The sequence below is a fragment of the Pyrus communis genome, chromosome 5 (genome assembly GCF_963583255.1).
Source record: "Pyrus communis chromosome 5, drPyrComm1.1, whole genome shotgun sequence".
Lineage (NCBI taxonomy): Eukaryota > Viridiplantae > Streptophyta > Magnoliopsida > Rosales > Rosaceae > Pyrus > Pyrus communis.
In genome coordinates this window covers 2,727,535-2,749,106 of record NC_084807.1, presented here as the reverse complement: position 1 = coordinate 2,749,106, position 21,572 = coordinate 2,727,535, and the positions used below count along the sequence as shown (strand labels likewise).

Here is a 21,572-nt window from a genome sequence, read left to right as displayed (position 1 = left end):
CCGTTACGGCCTGAGTGACGGAAGGGTAGGACTGTTTGGGGGTATTTTAGTCCCGTCGTCCATCTCGGTAAATGCGAAGCGGCCCACGGCCCAAGCGTGGGGACTACGGGGCCCACTTTGTTTATGTCTTTGTTTCCGACATCTGAATGTCGTTTCCTGCTCTTTTGGGCCCACACAACAGCCGCATTGGCCTTTTTAAATTTTTGCTCTCCCTTGCTGCCATTGCCACTTTTTTCCTTTTACTTTAGGGTAAGTGTTATCCATACATCCGTTTTATTTTTTAAATATTTTTATAAATTGGGATTTTTTGATATGGGTCTAAAGTAATTAAAAATTGGATCTATTTTAAAAGTCAAAAGTCACTAAAAATTAGACCTATTTCAAAAGGTGGCCTATAAAATTGGACTTATTTCAAATTTTCCTTTTTAAATTTCGATCGATGAATTGAATGTATTAAAGAGGAATATTAATAAAAATAACAATAATATATAAGAGGTAAAAAATGAGTATATGAATAACATTATTTTTAATTTAATGATCTTTAGAGCATTTTTCAATTGGCTACAAAGTGAAAACCTACCCTATGAACTTGAAAACTTAGACGGAAGTTATAAATTTTAAATTGATATTATTTAATTTCTTTTTGATTTAGAATGATAGAAACTTAGAAATTCTGTGTAAAAAATATATATATATTTGAAGGTTGTTGCGAATAGAGTTATTTTCTTTCTCGGTGGTCTTCGTCATTGTCAAACTGGATAAGATTAATGTCGATGCTTCTTTTTGTTCAAATTCAAAGTGAGAGGGTATCGGTGTGGTTTTTCGTGACGAAGCTGGTAGCTATGTTGGAGGTTTCGTTTGCAATATTCCTCATGCGATCAACCCTTATAATGTGGAGATTCTAGCAGCTCATGCAGGGCTGCACCAGACTGCACAATGATATTGAAGGCTATTCATTTTGGAGAGTGCTGCCTTACAAGTGGTCCAAGCACTGCATAGTCCCCATTGTGGCGTTTCTGCTACTGGTTTATTAATTAAGGATGTGAAAGTAATCTTATAGAGTTTTGCTGCAATGAAAGTAAATCATATATGTAGATCCGCCAATGTTGCGGTGCATTGTATTGCTAAATTGGCCTTAAGTTCTACTGTTCCTAGTCTCTGGTTGGAGGTGCCTCCGGTTACTAGTCAGGATGCCCTCCTACATGATTGTATGCTTCATTAATATTATAAATAAAAGTGATTTCGTATCTTCTTCTTCTTCAAACAAAAAAAATAAAAATAAAAAATAAAAAAAGAAGAAGAAGAGGAGAATGTAACTATGTAAACTTAAAATAAAATCCTATTAAATCGAGAAGATCTTATCTTATCATAATTGTATTATTTGAGGGTCGAGTAAAACCCTACTAACATCACTACCTTCACAACTCATCATCAACAACACCTCTGTCACCCACCATTATTGTTGCCGTTGTCACCACAACCACTACATTTCATTTTTATTTTAGGTTAGCCAAACAAGAAACTTCGTAAGTTCATTTTAAATTTCACATTTTGAAATTCCTTATAATCCTAATTTTTTCATCCAAACAGATAGATGAGGTTAACTAAAGGGAGGTTATTCTAACTCCAACTGTAGTTATTTTTTTTTTAATATATACGATAATATCTACACCATGAGATTTGTTCCTAAGATATCAAATTTTATTAGAGTTCTTGAATATGGATAGAGTTTCATTTTAGTTGTCGCTGCATTTTTAGTTCCTCGGATGTACTATCAATTTTGAATTAGGGCCAAAAAAGTAAGACTATGGCGACACAGCAAATGGATGGAATGTTTTCGATTAGTTAACGGGAGACATTTAAGCCCAACAGTTAAACCACATGTCATACTGGCTTGGATTATTTTGACATTTAAGCTTAAAAACAGTGTAAATAGAGCGTTTTAAGTGTTCGCTGATAATTTTACACAAAGGTATAAAGTGTCATTTTAACTATGACATCTTCATTTTCTCTTTATTTTAATTTTTTTCGTCCGAGCTTTTGGCCTTTTTTCAACTGTATGTCTAGACAACGTGCTGAGACTGACTTATTTGTCGACTCAACTGGTGCAGATGGCTAACTATAGCCTATGAAGTAAGATTTCAAGGAGAGACTGATATGATGAGCTTACGTTAGTAATTCGTAGTCTTTGAATGGTACTCCGGAATAAGCTTATATGTTGCTCCTCTATGACTATGAGAGTGGTAACCCCTTCTGAACTTGTTTCTAGTACTTAAGTGGTTTGTATATGATCTTCTTTCAACGCCACTGTCATCTTGAAATTAAAGTAGGTGCAAATGTAGTGCTAATAAGGGAGGGGGATTCGAACTTCGACCTCTTCTAACCTTGGAAGAGAAGTACTACTTGACCGAGAGCTAGTTGATATTATTCAGATATACATAAATGGTGCTTTCATTTTTAACTTTTGACAGCTGAGAAACGAATATACGTGCAATAGTGCTATACTCTTCATTATATCTCCTTAATGTAGATTTCATATCAATTTGGTCCCTTTTGGCTGTAATTTGATGCCTAGAATTGGTTTGAATTGAATAACGCAATAGATTCAGGGCATGTTGCATGTAGGAACGTAGGTCAGCTTCCAAATTCTTTCTGAGTTGAAAGCAAAAGATGCATTAATAAAATTCGGAAGCTGGGTGTTCTTTCTTATTTCAACATATCTTGAATCTAGTGAGTAGTTAGCCAATCCCAATCCTAAGGACCAGAGTGACGCCAGTTGAGTTAATTCTAAGAGGCTAAAATAATAGGGTTTGATGAACCTTATTAGAATCAGTTTTCTTAATGTCTTAGATCAGTCATCAGTTTTCTTAATGTCTTGGATCAGTCTTTCAAACACCGTAGAAAAAATTTCGAGCACTGTTCTAAAAATTCCCGCTTACGCGCTAGATAATTGACCATCACTTTGATTAATTCTTCGATGCTTAAAAATTAAGAAAAGACGCCTAGACTGTGCCAGGATCTAACCCACATAGATACGAAAAGCTAAAAGCACGCCAGTTGGCATCCATTGAATTGCTGTGAGAAAAAGGAGGCTTTAAAGATTTGATATGGAACAGAATTGTGAGAAAACACATAAAGGTAAAAGCTTGAAGCATTCTTTTCTGTGCCTCCAACTTCTGAAGGACTCTAAAATGCGGCCTTCTCGTAATTGAAACCAGATTTACATTTCTTTCTTGTTCTATGGCAGGTATAAATGTTGGAGGACCTCTAAACCATGCTAAGTCTATTAATTTTACACTTAGATGCTGCAAGTTTCTGCAACCCAACTCTTCGAATGATGGTTCGTCATCGCTTGTTCTCGTGTGCGTGCGAGTTTTTAATATTCAGCTGAACACCGCATCGCTTGACTTGTTTTATGCAGAACCCAGATTTTCACAATTTCATGTAAAAAACTCCAAGATTCTCCAATCCGATCCCTCGTTGGAGTGAAATTTTGTAAAGGAATGCAGGCGTTCCCTTCCATTGTCTAGCTGGTTCTACATGTTACAGTGGAGGTTATACTCTCATAAAACTCGACACTTTTTACCGACTCGATCAAAGGCTTGGGCTCGTTTGGTGCTTAGGATTCAAGCTCGTTCGGTGCTTAAGATTTAAACGAATTGGACAACTCATAAAATTTAAGATGCATTAAAGGTGGAGGCGAAATTTTTTCTTTTAAAGGGGATTATACATTAAAACAAATTTCTCCCTTTTAATCCTACCATTTTGTACGGAGATCGAAAGGGATATGTTTCTTTAATGAGGGAGCGAGGAAGGGCGGGATTCTATATTGCCAAACTCAAACTCAAACTCCAACTCCAACTCGGTAGTTTACAAACGAAAATTCTTGAGTGCACCAGTTGTACAGATCTCAAGCAGAAAATCGCTACCCGTTGCACAGATCTCAAGCAGAAAAAAGTTAAAATTGTTAATTTTCCAGGTTTTGAAAACAATTTCATAAAGTTCCACGATTCCACTTTCAGTCTGTTAATAGTTTTGGGACGTTTGCATATAATACCAGAACCATGGAAATCTGAAAGACAAGAAATGTGAACAAACCTGTAAAGTCCCAAACCTTTGCATTATATTCCCATTCCAAAGAGTATATATGAACATTTACGCGATGATGATAAACATGGAGAGGCAGGATCCTTCCAGAAAAGCCACACACAAAACCCACTGCCCAGTTGCAGAAACCGAAGGGTCCAGCCCGGTTGCAGAGTTGAGAACTAAACGGTCGCAAAATTTGGGAAGAAAGCAAACTCTTTTTACCAACAAAAAATTGATGACCTAAATCATCGTGCTTCTTCTAACTAAAGAGTTTCTGAGTTCCTTTCCGCCACACACCTTTGACAGGCAATCCTCCAGCCGAGTTACTGCTTCCATTTAATCCTTCATCACCGGCATCTGGCTGAGAATCAGAATTTCCAAGATCTAAAAGTGCTGCAGCATCACCCAAGCGGACTCTATGAAATTTGGAAGTTTTCTTCCGCTGCTTACTCCCTCCACCGCCATCCACTAAATTCGGATTAGATCCACTAGCAGCTGGCAGGGAATCCTTTTGGCCGCTCAGTTGTACTAGAGGTTGACTGCGAGAATTTAACTCCACCTGGTGTTCATTAGCAAACTGCTTTGATTTTCCTTTGGCACCACGGTACCCGTCCTTTGTCAACACCTCCACAGCTTCTTCCATAGGCCTGTCGTTTGATTGAAGTTCCCGTACAGAACTACTAATGCTATCTGCTAGCGTGTTCTTAGAATTACTGTTTTCAGCCTCTGATATCTTCCCCTTACCTTTCTTAGAATTATTACCATCTTTCAATTTAGCATTGTCCTGAGACCATCCGTTGCGGGTACCGGTATTGTAGGCATCAATCAGCTCTTTCTGCTTCTGCGAATCAGGGCAGAGTCTAGCTAAATCAAGGACCAGATGAAGCAAGCCAAACTGCCGCACAAAATCTAGATAAATTCCCGTGTCAACCAAACCCTGACGATACTGTCCAGATATATCTTTAAAAATAGTGTATTTTTCCTCATCAAATTCAAGACCAGCTCGAATCTTTTCCACCAAGGACTTGTTAGCAGTTTGAACATCCTCCACTTTCAATAAAGGCTGGGTAGTTGAGGGCAACTTCCGCACTTTTACTGCAGAAACTGGAGGAAAATCAGAATTGGAAGGATGAACAGATCCATTTTCAACCAAATTAGGAGCTGACGTAGAGTGGCTGATCCTACCAGGCTTGGGGTTGCTTGAATCCCTCGAAGAACCATATGATAATAATCCAGGTACTGTTGCCTGTCTAGTCTCAACATGAGCTGCAGAACTTGCATAACTCGATGGTCTCGCACCATTACCAAAGGCATTCTGTCTAGTCTCAACTTGAGCCTGAGAGGCATAACTAGATGGTCTGGGTCCATTACCAAAGCCCATATTGTTCTGACCAGAAACAAGAGATGACACAGATGAAACATTTGTTGCAGGCCAAGCCTGAGCTGAATGAGTAGGCTGTACTACAGGCCCACGCGTTGCTGCTGGCCAATCCTGTTCAGAACTACTAACAGCCACAGGCCCACGCATGGCTGCTGGCCAAGCCTTTCCAGAGCTATTAACAGCCACCTTATGGTTTTGCCGGCGGAGATGCGATGCCATGGTGTTGCTAGGCAAACCATCTGAATCTTGTTTGGGGTTTGAACTGTTGCCAGGTGCTGTTGAGAGGGGAGGAAAGAAAGATTCTTCCAAACGCCCATTCCTAGAAATAGGCCCCACAGCTTGACGGTACCTTGAAGATGTTTCAGCATCTGCTGTACTTAACGATTCAAATGAATCAGTGATTGGATCAATATCGCCTGTATCCCCAATATCTGGAGGAACTTGCACACTGGAGGATGAAGGGTCATCGTATGTTCTATCAGCATGAGCAGTCTCCAAACTTGCTTGAATAGCCATAGAAAGTTGATTTTCAGAAGAATCAGGACGAAATGTCCGACCTCTTCCACCTCTTCCGCCTCTTCCACGTCGATGATCTTGTTCACTACTCCGTTGATATCTGAAGCTGGTTGGTATCTGTTACAAATATACGAGGAAAATTAATTATATTGCATAAAGCTGAATTACAAAAAAAATGAGAGGAGAAGAACCCAGCCTCAATGCACAAAGGAAATTGCAGAGAACAAAAAAAAATTGTACACTTACCTGCAGAGCAGCATTACGCTTAGAACGAGACATGCGACCTCCATGTTCAAGTGTATTATGCCTCTGAAAAATAAAAAGAAAGGGAAGTCAAGAATTAAATACTACAAGGGCAGGAACACAGAAATTTCTCGCATTTTATAAAAGTCACCTTCATTTCTGCCTCAGATTGGAAGACAACAAACTTTTTGCTGAGGCACGACTCATCTTCACATAGGAAATGACCTTGGCGGAAGTGCATCTGTGACATACAATGAAAAAGCATTCAAAACACATAAAAGACAACAGGAAGAAAGAGAATACAAAATAAATACAACACTAATAACTCACCTCCAGGTCATCATAATTCTTATAATATTCATATTGCCCAGGATTCTGCCTGCATTGAACAGCACAAAATCTCATATGAGCTTAAACATTTTAAAATTACAATAAAAACAAAGCACTTTTGAAGTGAAAGACGGTCGGTTACCTTTGGCATATATGACAAGTATAGTGATCAGTAGTCATGTGGGAGTACAGCTCATTATCCCCATAAAATGGGGTTCTGCAAAATTCACACATAGGATGTCCCATGAAGCCACCTCTTTCACTCTCACTTCCATCCACTTCAGAATCACCTGTATTTATATGCCTATTCAATTGTGCTCTCGTATATAGCTTTTGTTCACATATAAACACCTGCATAACATTAATAGATAAATAGAATAAAAAATCAAATAAAACTGTTAGTACCTAAGAAGACAAAGAGGATAATAGAGAGAAAGCGCTGCTTGAAATGTACATATATGATAAATATCAAGTCTCAGAATAATTGATTTTACCTTCCTCCCTTCCAAACATAGAGAGCACATCCACAACCTATGTTGGTGGTATAAATGATTCTTCAGATGACCAAGATTCCGAATCCTCCCGCGACGCTTGGGGCCATCGTTTGATTGCTCATCCATCTTGTCACATTCGCTGCACGAAAGCTTGCACATTGCCTTGATCATCTTGTAGTGGTCCACATCATCAAAAAATGCTTGAGTGTCCTCATGGTACCAATACGATCCCACACGACCCTCCCTTACATCATTTGGCAAGACTGAGAAATCATTAACCATCCTTGTATAATCTCCTAAAGCCTGAAAAGATAGAAAAAGGCACACCACATAAGGAAACCAGAAGCAGAGAAGAATCAAGAAGGTGTGAAAACGCTAACGGATCCCAAGTTATAATAAATTACAACGGAGCAGGCACTGAATAATGTATCTGCTGAATTATATAAAGCTAGAATCTTTTCACAATAAACAGATACATGGACAATTGAACAAAAAAAAGCATTCACGGGCGAATGCATGCCACTTAAACTTACGTGAAAAACTCATAGAATAAAACACTTATAATGCAGTCGAGAAGCTCATTACATTGAAAGGCAAGAGAACCCAATATGCACCACAATGATAAGTCACTAGATACCATGAGAATTCAACCCAAACAAGCGAATCGAATACAACAGCCCAGAAAAACATAACATTCAATCTCTTACAAAAAAGGGCAAGTCTTTCCAGCTGCTAAGCTTATCAAAGATTCCTTCTCAAAGAAAATTCACATATCAAAGAGACGTTAACAAACAATTATGATTGGAAGTTTCAGCACAAAATCCTAAGCTAAAAGCAATAATCTTTTAACTCAAGAGAAAAGGAAAATCCAGTACCTTGGTGATAAAAACGACGTCGGACTCGGTCTTGCAGATGCAGCATCGGCGATCGTTGCAGATGAAGCGGAGACGAACGACACAGGTGGAGCAGACTTCGCGATGTCCACAGGCACCGTATGCGACCCATTCGAGAGGATCGGCACACACGGCACAGCTATCGTCCATGGCTATCGTTCAAGCTCTGGGCGTGCCTCTGGGATCGGGGAGAAGAAACCCTAATTCGGAGGTTGGTTGAAGGCGGAGGAGGGGTTAGGGGATCTAGGGTTTTTGGACAATTGATTGGAATTAGAATTTGGGAATGTTGTGAAATTGAAAAGGGAAGGAAAGTTTGAGTAGGCGGAGGATGAATTTGTATTGGGATGAAAGAAAGGAAGAGAATTTGCAAAAGTTGTTGTCGAAGGCGGATGTTTATCCAAACGGATTTGGATCCTCTCTTAAGCTCCACCACTTATCATAGATTTTTATCCAACCATTATAATTATTATAACTTTAAAGGTACTACTCTCTATTTGTAATTGTTGGATAAAAATCTAACAACCTACAATGATTGACCATAAGAATCATTTCCATTAGCTCAGGATCCAAATCCCTAACCCCGCGAGAAGATGAGAAGTCCAGCGGCAGCCTCCTCAAAAAGGAGGGGGGCAAATCCGTAATAAAGTCGGAATTCCCTACCATATAGGAAAAAGAATTCTTTCAATTTCTTTCCTACTTTTTTTCAAAGGAAAGTATCTAAAAGACGTTAGACGCTAATTGAACAGCGGATGGAGTCTAAGGTCTAGGCAGCTAAGCGGGGTTTAAGCACGGATTTAAGTAAATTTATCATAGATAGTATCAATAAGTGCATGTTTATACTTAAAAAATACGTAATTGTGTTTGAATACATAAATTGAAAAATAGAATGACATATAGATTAGAAAGTATTAGAACTAATTGAAAACAAGTATCTAAAAGACGTTAGGCGCTAGTTGAGCGGCGGATGGAGTCCAATGTCTAGGCAGCTAAGTGGGGTTTAAGCACGGATTTAAGTAAACTTATCATATATCGTATAAATAAGCGTATGTTTATACTTAAAAAATACATAATTGTGTTGGATACATAAATGAAAAAATAAAATGACATATAAATTAGAAAATATCATAGCATATTGAAAATATGAGGAACCAGAATATAATGGGTGTATAAGAGAATGACTCTTTGTATTTCATTACTTAATGTGTAAGGATTACAACTCAGTATATATACAGTTCTCTAATAAAGCTTAGTACCAAATTATACATAATTAGGTCTCTAATACAGAGATTAGTTGCAAAACTGTTACATCTGTAAATGACAGTTGTACAATCATCTCCTTCCTTCACATTTCCTCATCTCTGTCATCGTCCACTGCATCTAAATCATCTAATTCCTTCACACTTCTTTTTCCCACCATTCAACATACTTCAGTCTCTTCTCCTCCCATTCAGCATCCTTCAGTCTCTTCTCCCATATCTTCATCTTAGCCAGTAGTCGCTGCACCATCTCATGTATCCTTATCTTCCTCTCCAGTTAATGATCTTCCCTCTGCCATCTCATTCTTCCTCTCCACTTCAGTCCTCTATTCCCACTAATTCTCATCCTATGATCACACGGTCCAAAGCGGGAGTTTTCAAACCCAAAGCTCTCTCTGCCACTAAACATCCCATAAATATTGATACCTTTGTGCCTACCACTTACCAGCAAGCATCTAAGCATGCTCATTGGATTCAAGTCATGTCAGATGAATTTGCGGCTCTCAGAAACACAGGTACTTGGACCTTAGTACCTTCCTCTCCTCACCAAAATATTGTTGGCTGCAAATGGGTGTTCCGGATTAAAAGGAAACCTGATGGCACGATTGATTGTTACAAGGCTCGCCTTGTAGCCAAAGGATTTCACCAGCAAACAGGTATTGATTTTACAGAAACCTTCAGCCCTGTTGCCAAACTAGTCACCATTCGCATTTTATTAACCCTTGCTGTCCAAAATGATTGGTTTCTCCATCAGTTGGATATTAGTAATGCGTTTCTTCATGGTTCACTGAAAGAATAGGTGTTTATGCAACAACCTCCTGGTTTTGTTGATGCCTCTCAGCCTTCTTTTGTCTATAAGCTCAATCGATCTCTTTGTGGCTTAAAACAAGCCCCTCGGGCTTGGTATGATAAACTTGGTCACACCTTGCTCTCTCTTGGCTTTGCTAATTCTCAATTTGATTGCTCTTTGTTTGTGCGCACCTCTCCTTCTCTGGTGATGGTCCTGCAGAGATCCCTTTTTGAACCAAATGCCTTGATCAACAGATCATTTGAGAAACCGGAGAATTCGTTTAACTGCCTGAAAATGAGTGTCACGAGGACAATGAAGAAACTGACATACTTGGTTCACAGCAAATGAGAGATCTAGCCGAGTCCAGGTGAGATATTGAAGGGCACCAACGATGGATTGGTACTCCTTTGGATCAGGCAACAAAGTTCCAATATGATCTAATTTGGTAGTACCAAGAGGAGTGGCACAAGGTTTGCATCCTTCCATTTTTGTCTTAATAAGAAGATCTATAGCACATTTGCCTTGAGACATGAAAATACCATCAGAGGATCGATGTACTTCAAGACCAAGGAAATAATGGAGAGGTCCTAAGTCTTTGACAGGAAACAAGGTACTGAGCTTTTGAATAAAAGCTTGACAATGAGAGGCATTGGGATCGGTGACAAGTATGTCATCAACATACACCAAGACCATCACCAGAGAAGGAGAGGTGTGCACAAACAAAGAGCAATCAGATTGAGAATTAGCAAAGCCAAGAGAGAGCAAGGTGTGACCAAGTTTATCATACCAAGCCCAAAGGGCTTGTTTTAAGCCATAAAGAGATCGATTGAGCTTACAGACAAAAGAAGGCTGAGAGGCATCAACAAAACCAGGAGGTTGTTGCATAAACACCTATTCTTTCAGTGAACCATGAAGAAATGCATTACTAATATCCAACTGATGGAGAAACCAATCATTTTGGATAGCAAGGGTTAATAAAATGCGAATGGTGACTGGTTTGGCAACAGGGCTGAAGGTTTCTGTAAAATCAATACCTGCTTGCTGGTGAAATCTTTTGGCTACAAGGCGAGCCTTGTAACGATCAATCATGCCATCAGGTTTCCTTTTAATCCGGAACACCCATTTGCAGCCAACAATATTTTGGTGAGGAGAGGAAAGTACTCAGGTTCAAGTACATGTGTTTCTGAGAGCCGCAAATTCATCTGACATGGCTTGAATCCAATGAGCATGCTTAGATACTTGCTGGTAAGTGGTAGGCACAAAGGTATCAATATTTATGGGATGTTTAGTGGCAGAGAGAGCTTTGGGTTTGAAAACTCCCGCTTTGGATTGTGTGATAGGATGATAATTAGTGGGAATAGAGGACTGAAGTGGAGAGGAAGAATGAGATGGCAGAGGGAAGGAATCATTAACTGGAGAGGAAGATGAAGATACATGAGATGGTGCAGCGGCTACTGGCTGAGATGAAGATATGGGAGAAGAGACTGAATGATGCTGAATGGGAGGAGAAGAGACTGAAGTATGCTGAATGGTGGGAAAAGGAAGTGTGAAGGAAAAAGATGATTCAGATGCAGTGGACGATGACAGAGATGAGGGAGAAAGCTGCCGGGCATCATGAAACGGAAAATGCTCTTCATTGAACAGGACATGCCTTGAAATATAAAGTCGCTGAGATTATAGATCTAAGCAATGATATCCTTTGTGCTGAAGACTATAACCAAGAAAGACACAATGTTTGCTTTTGCCTTCCAGTTTCGAGGAAACATATGGTTTGAGCCAAGGATAGCAGCTGCAACCAAAAACCTTTAACTTGGAATAATCAGGAGATTTGTGAAAGAGAAGTTCCCAAGGAGATTTATCCAACCGAGAAATAGGCAGCCGATTAATAAGATAAAGAGCAGTTGAAAATGCTTCAACCCAAAACTAGTGTGGAACCCGAGAAGAAACCAAAAGAGTTCTTGTAGTTTCTGTAAGATGGCGACATTTCCGTTCAACACATCCATTTTGTTCGGGAGTGTGAGGACAACTATATTGATGAGAAATGCCATTGCTAGATAGAAACGAATTGAACACAGAACTGGTGAACTCACCCCCTGAATCAGATCTCAAGATTTTGATTTTATTACCAATCAAGTTCTCGATATAAGCTTTGAAGAGTACAAAGAGGGAAAAAACCTCAGACTTAGCTTTCATGGGAAACATCCATGTGTATTTAGTAAATTTATCCACAATCAACAAGTAGAATCTGTAACCAGTAACAGAAAAGACTGGAGATGGACCCCAAACGTCACAATGGAGTAACTCTAAACTAGTTGAAGCAGAACTAGTGCTAGAGGAAAAGGACAACTTATGATTTTTGCCTATGGCACAATATGAGATGTAGCACCTGAGTCCAGCAACCAAGTGGGAGCGGATTGCTTAGAGGTGGTGTGAGCACACATAACAGCAAGCTTTGCAGGAGGGATTTTGGCGGCAAAAGCATGATTCATCCAGTCATAGCAATCAAGAGCTTCATGATCAAACGAATGACATATTTGGCAGGGAGTGCGACCACCAGAATTGGGACGATTTCTAGAAATGTGTCCACCAAAATCAGTGCGATTTCCAGAATTGTTTCTGTAGTGACCACGATGCCCACCATAGTTGTTAAATTGAGCACGATTGTTGAAGGTCTTAGAGAAATTACCACGATTATTGCGCTGAGAGAAATTACCACGATTACCACGATTATTGGTATGAAACTTGGATGACAAACTGTAAGATGACTGGTGAGCAGCAAAAGCTTGTGGTAAATGATAGAACTGGGATGGTGTAGGAAAGAGAGGAAGTTGAGAATGCACAGCAAATGCCTGAAAAGGCTCAGAAGCAGAGGAAGCCACACTTTTCTTCTTGCGATTCATGAAAACTTCCTTGTTAAGCAATAAGCCATGAAGTTCATCCAGTGTTGTGGTAGAAATCCTGAGCATGAGAGAGTCAATGAACGACTTATACTCATTAGGTAAGCCATTGAGAGTGACAGCAATCAAATCATGATCAGAGACCGGAGCTCCAGCAGCCATTAAGGAATCAGCAAGACCTTTGATGCGCTGCAGATAATCGGAGATAGAAAGATCGCCTTTGTGAACGGAGTGAAGGCGAGAACGGAGCTGATGAATGTGAGCTGCAGACACACCACCAAATCGATGCTCAAGATTTAACCAGAGATTGCGAGATGAGGTGACACCAACAGTGAACGGAACAATATCCTCAGATAGAGTGGAATTTAGCCAGATCAGGATATTCTGATCTTTTTCATACCACGTTTCGAAGTCAGGATTTGGGACTCCAGTGCTGCAACCAGATTCATCAAGAACAAACGGCGGCGGGCAAATTTCCGAGCCATCAACAATATCGGTGAGTTTGTAACAATAGAAAATTGGAGCGAATAGAGCTTTCCAGACGAGTTAATTGTCACGCTTGAGCTTCGTAGGGACCATACAACTGATATTTTGAACAGTTATAGAAGAAATTGAAGAAGAGGAAGAATTAGGGTTCATCGTAGCAAAATTGGGGGAAGGAGTTGTAGGAAGAGGAGTAGCAACAACTTCAGGTTGCACAGGAGAAGAAGTCGAAGATGCCATGACCGAAAATCAAAGATCGGAGAAGCAACGATCGAAGAACGAATCGATCGAAAAAAAATCGCAAGAAAAAGAAGATCGAGAGGCGGTTAGGCAGAGAGGCGGTGATACCATATAAGAGAATGACTCTTTGTATTTCATTACTTAATGTGTAAGGATTACAACTCAGTATATATACAGTTCTCTAATAAAGCTTAGTACCTAATTATACATAATTAGGTCTCTAATACAGAGATTAGTTGCAAAACTGTTACATCTGTAAATGATAGTTGTACAAGCTGTTAGCTATGACTACTTATCCCTTTAGGGTGTTCATCCAAGTATTCAACAAGTCTCTTACAATTTATTAAAAAAAATAAAAAATAAAATGAAAGTTATCCCTTTTTTGTCTAAGTGAGAGTATGCGACCTAAGTGACTGCTTGGACGGGCTCGTAGGTCTATGTGTTCTTTTTAAAATTTCAAACGCTTATGAATTAAACCCAGTGACCAACCTCTTAACACCGAAATTTTTAAAACAGTAATCAAACATAACGAATAAAATAATATCATTAATGTAAATATATTCGAAAAAAAGGTTTTTGGCAAGTTCAAAACTAATTTTGTTACCTCATTTTACGTTTAATATATTATTATATTAAAAATGATTACAAAATTGTACATACACTTTAAATTCGTAGTTGTGGATGCAAATTTCTATCATGTAAAACTGATTAAAAAAATTCCAAAATAAAAAAATATTGAAAGATCAATTGACTAATTCTAACGTGGCATTTGTTAGAGGGCATTTAGATGCCTAAGTCAGACACAGTTTAAGAGATATTGACTAAAAATTTTGCGCGCGGCGCACGCTTGAATGTTCTACTGGAATCTCACGAGATTAGAATACTGTATCTGCCACTCATTAATAATTATTTATCATGAAGACAATTTTTATTCAAAAGAAACTAGTACAACGCCCTAAAAAAATTAACTTTCCAAGTAGAAGCAGTTGACGGGTAACCGTGCTGTGTGGACAACAATATCTCCAAGTCAATGCAATCGAAGACGCTAGAATCTCAACTTATTTGCCAAAAATGGCTGCAGCTTTGGACGCCGGAGAGGCTTCTCTCTCTGCTTCCATCCAGCAGCTCTGCAAAAGGATTGATTCGCGCGAAATCAGGGACATTTTTGGGCCAAAGAAGCTTGACAAGTCACTTCTGAAGAAATTCAAGCTGACGTTGTTAACCCTTGACGCAGTGCTCGATGACGCACACCAGAAGGAGTTTGAGATCCCTTCCGTCGGAAACTGGCTTGATGAATTGAGAGAAGCGGTCTGTGATGCGGGCGTCCTGCTGGATGATATCGATGCTGAAGTTTTCGGGCTTAAGATGGCAGCAGAAGATCATTCCGTTGTAACTCAGGTGTGGAACTTCCTCTCTGTGCCTTTCAGTCGTTTTGACCAACGCATGAAAGATAAGATAAAGGAGTTATATCATAGATTAAAATTCCTTGGAAACGAAAAGGATGTTCTTGGTCTCCGAAAGGGTGTTCGGAAGGTTTCACAGATGCCAACAACTTGTTTGGTTGATAAATCTTTCGTAGTTGGTAGAGATGGTGATAAAGAAGAGGTGACAAGGCTGTTGATCTCTGATGCCGAAAGCAGGAATAATGTTTCTGTCATCACTATAGTGGGAATGGCCGGGATTGGTAAGACAACACTTGCTCAACTCGTATACAACGATCAAAGAGTGAAAGAGCATTTTGATATTCAAGCTTGGGTTTGCGTTTCCGAAGATTTTGATGCTGTTAGGGTCACTAAAACCCTGCTCGAGTCAATCACTTCGACTGTTTGTGACATTACCGATCTAAATTTTGTTCAGGTCCAGCTAAAACACGAAGTGAGGGGAAAGAGATTCTTATTTGTGTTGGACGACCTCTGGAATGAGAACTATCATGATTGGAATCTCCTGCAAGTTCCTTTTCTCTATGCGGCAGGGGGAAGTAAGGTTGTGATAACAACGCGGAGTGAAACGGTTGCTTCAATCGTGCGCAATGTACCTACTCACTATTTAGAGCCGCTGTCCGATGAAGATTGTTGGTCGTTGATTTTAAAACATGCCTTGGGAGACAGTTACACCGCTGAACATTCAAACATTCGAGAAACTGATAAGGAAACTGCAATACGTAAGTGCAATGGTTTGCCTTTAATTGCACGAGCACTAGGGGGTCTCTTACGAGGCAAAACTTCTGGTTCTGAGGAATGGCATCACTTATTACATACCAACATTTGGGAGGTACCCTCCATTGCTCGCATTCTCCCAACTTGTTTACTACAACAATTAAGGCAGAAGGGGAGAGAATCACATCAAAAACGCCGCTCTGCTAGGACAGAGGTACTCCAACTTCATAAGCCTTCATCACATATAGTTAACCAACACTTTTGTTTTGCTACATGCTACATGCTACATGCTACAGTTTTAGTTCTTTCAATTTGAACCATTTTTCACTTTCGTAACTACAGTTTCCACTTTAGCACTCAAAGCAATACCTATACGGCTGTTGATTAACGATTACGATCGAGTCCAAAATCGCATTTCCTTCAAATTTAGGCATTGATCAAGTGGAACTACCAGTTTGTCATTCTGCTAGCGGTTTTAGAATTTTCTTCAGTTTATAACCTTTGATGTAACCAACATGCGATGTTTCCGTCAAACCATGCGGAGAAAATCTGATTTTGGGTGCAATTTCATCAGTTAACAACATGGTATTCAGTGACGGACAAAAATACAGTTTAGCCTTTTCGTTTGCATAATTATTTGTAGATCTTTTAATTGAACTCATTACTAATTTATTATGCAGGCAAATTCAGCAGAGTGGATCTTTTTAGTCACTAGCCTTTGCATGGAGATTTTATCAGCTGCTTTTGATCAGGCTTCGTCCCCAAGAAGGCCGAGGTATGCCCTGTTCGGAATGCTCTTGGCTATTGCAGCTCTACTCACTTGCATATGGGAGCTGATTTACAAAGGCAGGAAAAATAACGTGGTGTGGAGGAAGAGGGGATGTTACATGCTTTTTGGTTCTGCCAATGAAATTTTTGGGTTACTCGGAGGTATCGCTCAGTGTGTTTGCTCGATAGTTCAATACTTTTATTACATTCGGCGTGCTAATAATCCTCTCAAACTGTCCCTTTTGCCTGCCATCTTTCTCATATGTTTGATTGCTGCAAGATTAAGTAGGAAACGAATGCAGACCCCAGATGAGACCCGTGAACATACAGCTTAGACAAAGACTGATTGGTAAAGATGGGCTCGTCTGTTTGTAGCCCAATCAGGTTCCAGAAGATGATAAAAGCTTAAGGATTTTACGTGCAACCTAGAATTATGCCGAAGTATAAATGATGATATATTCATAGTTATAGATTGGAAGGAAAAGATACAAGCAGAAACAGGTTGTGTCTTTGCAAATTTCTCTATCTTTCCACAAGACATTTGTGTTTAATGTGTACAAATATTAGAGTAATAATCTCAGTACTTACGATAAATTAAACAATACACATTTAAGCAACAATGATGGAGGATTATCTTATAGTGTGTTCTGCAAATATTGCACAAAATATGTATCTGATTTTTGGAAAGCTAACGCTACGGTGACTGTGACAGCCCGTCCCAAAATATTACAACGTACGTGTGAAAAGACAAGATTGCCCTTAGTTCGTTTTCTTTACGTTTTGTGGTTATTTTTGGTTGGTTGCTGGCTAATGGTGGACCACACATTTCCCTCACTGTTTTCTCCCTTTCCCTGCATCTGTCTCGAGCCCCATTCCCTTCCCATTTCCTTTGAAACGTACGGACACACCCACACACCCATCGAACCTTCATAGATCGTGGAATCCAAGCACATATTCAGACTCGTGAGGCTTGTAGGAGTCCAACCATGCCCATTTCAGGTAAGAACACCTTCGTTTTCACGTCAAATCCACGATGCCCGATTTTGGGTACTGTTCATGCACACGTGATTTCTCACGTTTTAGGGAATTTCAAGCTTGTAGGTAGCTTGGTGAGGTCTCTAGGAGGCTCGGGGTGGTTCGTTTGATGGTTTTAGACGTCGGGATCACTAGTTTCGAAGTTGGCCGGAGTTGGGTTGATTTTTCAGGTGAGATTTTGTGGATTTTAGCCCTTGAAAGTGGTATGATTGTGTTCCTCTAGTTCTAAGCTTCATTTTGGTACCAATTTTGTGAAATTTGGATGAAAAACGAAGAAGATATCTACGTTTGAAAAATTCCCGATTTTCCGGCGCCGGCGATGGAGCCGGAGGCTCGCCGGAGAAGACGACGGAATTTTCCGTCAAGTCTGACGGAATATTCCTGATGCCGTTAACGGAATATTCCCTCACGGCGTCAGTTGATGCCGTTAGCGTGCCAGGCACGTGCCTGCGCGTGGCCGTGCCTTGGCCGGCGCGTGGGGGCGCGTGCGGCGGTGAAAATTTATTTTAAAAATATGGGGATGTTCCTGAGGTTGAGTAGACCACGTTGATGTATTCATACACCCCATTTGAGCATTGTATGAGAAGTTATTTATAAAGGTTGGTTATGTGCTTTAAAATTAACGTTTTTATAGTTGTTTCGCATATAGGTGAGACGTATCCCGAGGACGAGCGTGGTCACTAGAGGCAGGGGGGTTACGACCCTTCCACTTACCAATGAGTGGCCTTTTGGTTTTTCCGTATATACCTATATACTTATATTTTCCCAGAAATTGATTTGAATTGTCATTTGCCATATGCCATGCATTAGATTATCGTTAATTATGCATCGTTAGTTGCATTATTAGTTGTATATATATACATATGCATATTGGGTGCTGCGGACGCACAGGTAAGTGTCAGGTAAGTGTTATTCATGTTTACATTCAGTAGCGATTCGAGATGCTTAGAGAGCTCATAACCTGCACCCCCGGTGTTAGTGCTCCTGTGCAGAGTAGGGCACAGTCCTTCACTTGTTGTTCACCTCCCGCACCACACGCTCAGCTTGGATCCAAGTTAGGTGCACAGTTCTGTCGTACAGACCACTTTAGGTGGTTTTGACTCGTAGGTGACCCGCGATTATTCGCACAGCCTTCACGTGATCGTAGCACTAGAGCGTTTATATGTATTACACCCAGGCCTGTCGTACAGACCACTTTAGGTGGTTCCGACTCGTGGGCAGGTTTAGTTATTGAGATTGAGATTTGAGCGCTAGGTGCAGCCGTACAGGTCACGTTAGGTGACTCCGACTGCCAGACTATATGTTATGGATATGATTTATACCCGAGCACTTGCATTTCATTCTGGGGTTCCGACATGGCATATTCTTAAGCATGATTGGTATATATATATGTACATATGTTTATTTTCTGGGAAGTATACAGGTTTTACAGCAAGGGGTTAGAACTTATTTGTTAAATGGTTTTCGAAAAGCTTTGTTTTTGCCCACTCACACTTTTGTTTTGCGCCCCTCCAGGTTCTAGTTGTCTAGCAGGGTTGGTGGTTTCCCTGAGAGCTTTCCCGGCATTTCTGACAGACGATCACCAGTGTAGGGCCACCTTCGGGTGTACTGTTGTCGTGTCATTTTCGTTTGGACTGCTTTAGGCGTTATGCTCTGAACTTGTGTCTCACTTACGCTAGCACTTATTTCTATTACCTTATGTATGCTAGTTTTTATTTATTCGTACTTCTTCTATTATTGTTTTATTAGCTTCTGCACTGTGCACATGGTTACGTCACCTCCGCGTGACGGCCAGCACGCCCTGATCTCGGTCGGGGTGTGTCAGTTTGGTATCAGAGCCTAGGTTTGGCAGTCATGTACTTTTGTGAGTATTCTAATGGTTTTGGTGTCTTCTGTCATAATTATGCCACCTCGTCGGGAACCACGTCGCTCTGCTGAGCCTAGTTTCCCCGATATTGCTCAGCTGGGGGAAACTATTGCTACAACTATTCTGTCGGCGATCCGCCCTCCCCAGAAGACTCCTCTGGAGACTATGTATAATTTGAAGTTGGATAAGTTTAAAGGTAATGAGGGTCACGAGGGTGCAGAGCGATGGTTAGAGCACATTGAGAAGACTTTTCGTGTGTTGCACAATCAGGGGAACCTTCCTGTCGAGAGGTGGGTTGAGATGACATCGTGGTTTCTGAGTAAGGAGTCTGTAGCCTGGTGGGAGCAGGAATCTCGTCGTTTGACTCTAGCTGAGAAGACTGATTGGGATGTTTTCATTGAGTTGTTCAAGAGAAGGTTTGTGCCCCCTAAGTACATTGATCGTAAGAAGCAGGAATTTACTGAGTTGAGACAGAGGAAGCTGACAGCGAATGAGTACTATCGGAAGTTCACTGATTTGTCTCGTTATCATCCTGAGATTGCTGGTAATCCGGCGGAGATGCTTCGTCGTTTTCGTTTAGGCACTAAGAAGAAGTGGCGTTCAATGGCGACCGCTACCCACTGTGATACTTACCAAGATTTCTATGAGATATTGTTGAGGGTTGAGGATTCAGAAAACATGTCGAGTGAGAGTGATGAGGAAGAGAAGGATGGTAATCAGAAGAAAGATGATAAGGGTAAAGGTCAAGCGTCGCTCGGGCCTCGTCGGACACAGAACTTCAAGAGGGGTGGCACTAGTTCGAGTTCTTCTAGCGGTGGTTTCAGCGCCACTGGTCAGGGACGAGGAGGTAGGTTTGTTGGTGGTGCTCGAGGCCAGAGACAGGGTGATGGTGGTAGAAGCAGAGCTCCAGTTTGCCGCATATGTAATAATCGGCATTTTAGTGAGTGCAGGCGTGGCAGCAGTGGTTGCTTTACGTGTGGGCAGATGGGACATCGGGCTGCGAATTGTCCCCAAAGTCAGCAGCAGAAGCCGCAGCAGACTTTCTTGCCGCCACCTGCACCGATTCAGCAGATTCAGGGTCCTGGTAGTTATGGGCAGACGGGTCAAGTTGGTGCCTTCTACTATCAGGGTGATGCTGTTCCTTATGCCCCGGGACAGTATCAGTATCCCCAGGACCCTTATTCTCAGGGTGGTTATCCTCCGTATCCTGGCAGCTATATGCCGTATCCTCCAACTTCAGCAGGCGGTTCTCAGTGGTTTCAGGGAAGACAATTTCAGCCGGGAGAGATTGCTACGAGTAGTGCAGGGTCTTCGAGGCAGTCTGGTCAGCCCAGTCAAGGGTGTGGTACTCAGAGTCGTGGTGGTTAGACGAGCAGAGGTCGCGGTGGACGACAGCAGACCCAGGGGCGTATTCATAATATTTCACTGCAGGATGCTCAGAACAATCCGGATTTGATTATGGGTACGTTAAATATCCTTGGTTATTTTGCTAGAGTATTAATTGATTGTGGTGCTACACATTCTGTGATTTCTCATACATTTGCTCAAGTGACGCAACCTCGCCCCACACTTCTAGGGTATGATTTAGAGTTCGCTATGCCTAGAGGGGAGAGATGTATTGTAGATCGTGTGTACCCAGGATGTCCAGTGATAGTGGAGAATGTTGTTATGCCAGCTAACCTTATCCCGTTGGATATTGTTGATTTTGATGTGATTCTGGGCACATATTGGTTGCATTTCTATCGTGCCAATATTGATTGTTACGGGAAAATAGTTACGTTCCATCGTTCTGGACTACCTGTGGTTACCTTCGCGGGTGAGCAGAGTGGGGTGAGACATGGTGTTGTTTCTGCTGTGCGAGCGAAAAGATTGTTAGCTAAAGGTTGCCAGGGGTACTTAGCTCATGTGGTGTTGGATGAGGCTACTCCTAGTAGAGTTGAGGATGTGAGGGTAGTCAGACACTTTCCCGATGTTTTCCCTGAGGATTTACCTAGTTTACCACCAGATCGAGACATGAAGTTTACTATCGAGTTGCTTCCAGGTACTAATCCTATTTCCTTGACTCCTTATCGTATGGCACCCGCTGAGTTAAGGGAATTGAAAGTTCAGTTGCAGGAATTAGTGGATAAGGGTT

At 40.9% G+C, this 21,572-nt stretch overlaps 2 protein-coding genes across 2 annotated transcripts; one reads left to right on the top strand and one right to left on the bottom strand.

The window, feature by feature from the left end:
* Positions 1–4,089: 4,089 nt before the first annotated feature.
* Positions 4,090–8,366, bottom strand: LOC137733765 (uncharacterized). Its single transcript, XM_068472946.1, has 7 exons — positions 7,929–8,366; positions 7,054–7,356; positions 6,702–6,910; positions 6,560–6,608; positions 6,381–6,470; positions 6,233–6,295; positions 4,090–6,103 (listed from the first exon to the last, which is right to left on the bottom strand). Exons 1-7 carry the CDS (start codon positions 8,094–8,096, stop codon positions 4,349–4,351), a joined length of 2,637 nt encoding a protein of 878 aa, XP_068329047.1. The 5' UTR covers positions 8,097–8,366; the 3' UTR covers positions 4,090–4,348.
* Positions 8,367–14,587: 6,221 nt separating this feature from the next.
* On the top strand, positions 14,588–17,150 carry LOC137735445 (putative disease resistance RPP13-like protein 1). Its single transcript, XM_068474868.1, has 2 exons — positions 14,588–15,982; positions 16,449–17,150. Exons 1-2 carry the CDS (start codon positions 14,684–14,686, stop codon positions 16,869–16,871), a joined length of 1,722 nt encoding a protein of 573 aa, XP_068330969.1. The 5' UTR covers positions 14,588–14,683; the 3' UTR covers positions 16,872–17,150.
* Positions 17,151–21,572: the final 4,422 nt, after the last annotated feature.

What these genes read in the sequence shown, in the direction of transcription:
- LOC137733765 (XM_068472946.1), bottom strand. Translation starts at nt 8,096, where the DNA reads ATGGACGATAGCTGTGCCGTGTGTGCCGATCCTCTCGAATGGGTCGCA. An exon ending in AGAATTATGATGACCTGGAG is followed by an intron (nt 6,471 to 6,559) that starts GTGAGTTATTAG and finishes TGTATGTCACAG; the next exon opens with ATGCACTTCCGCCAAGGTCA. An exon ending in AGCGTAATGCTGCTCTGCAG is followed by an intron (nt 6,104 to 6,232) that starts GTAAGTGTACAA and finishes TATTTGTAACAG; the next exon opens with ATACCAACCAGCTTCAGATA.
- LOC137735445 (XM_068474868.1), top strand. Translation starts at nt 14,684, where the DNA reads ATGGCTGCAGCTTTGGACGCCGGAGAGGCTTCTCTCTCTGCTTCCATC. An exon ending in GCCGCTCTGCTAGGACAGAG is followed by an intron (nt 15,983 to 16,448) that starts GTACTCCAACTT and finishes TTTATTATGCAG; the next exon opens with GCAAATTCAGCAGAGTGGAT.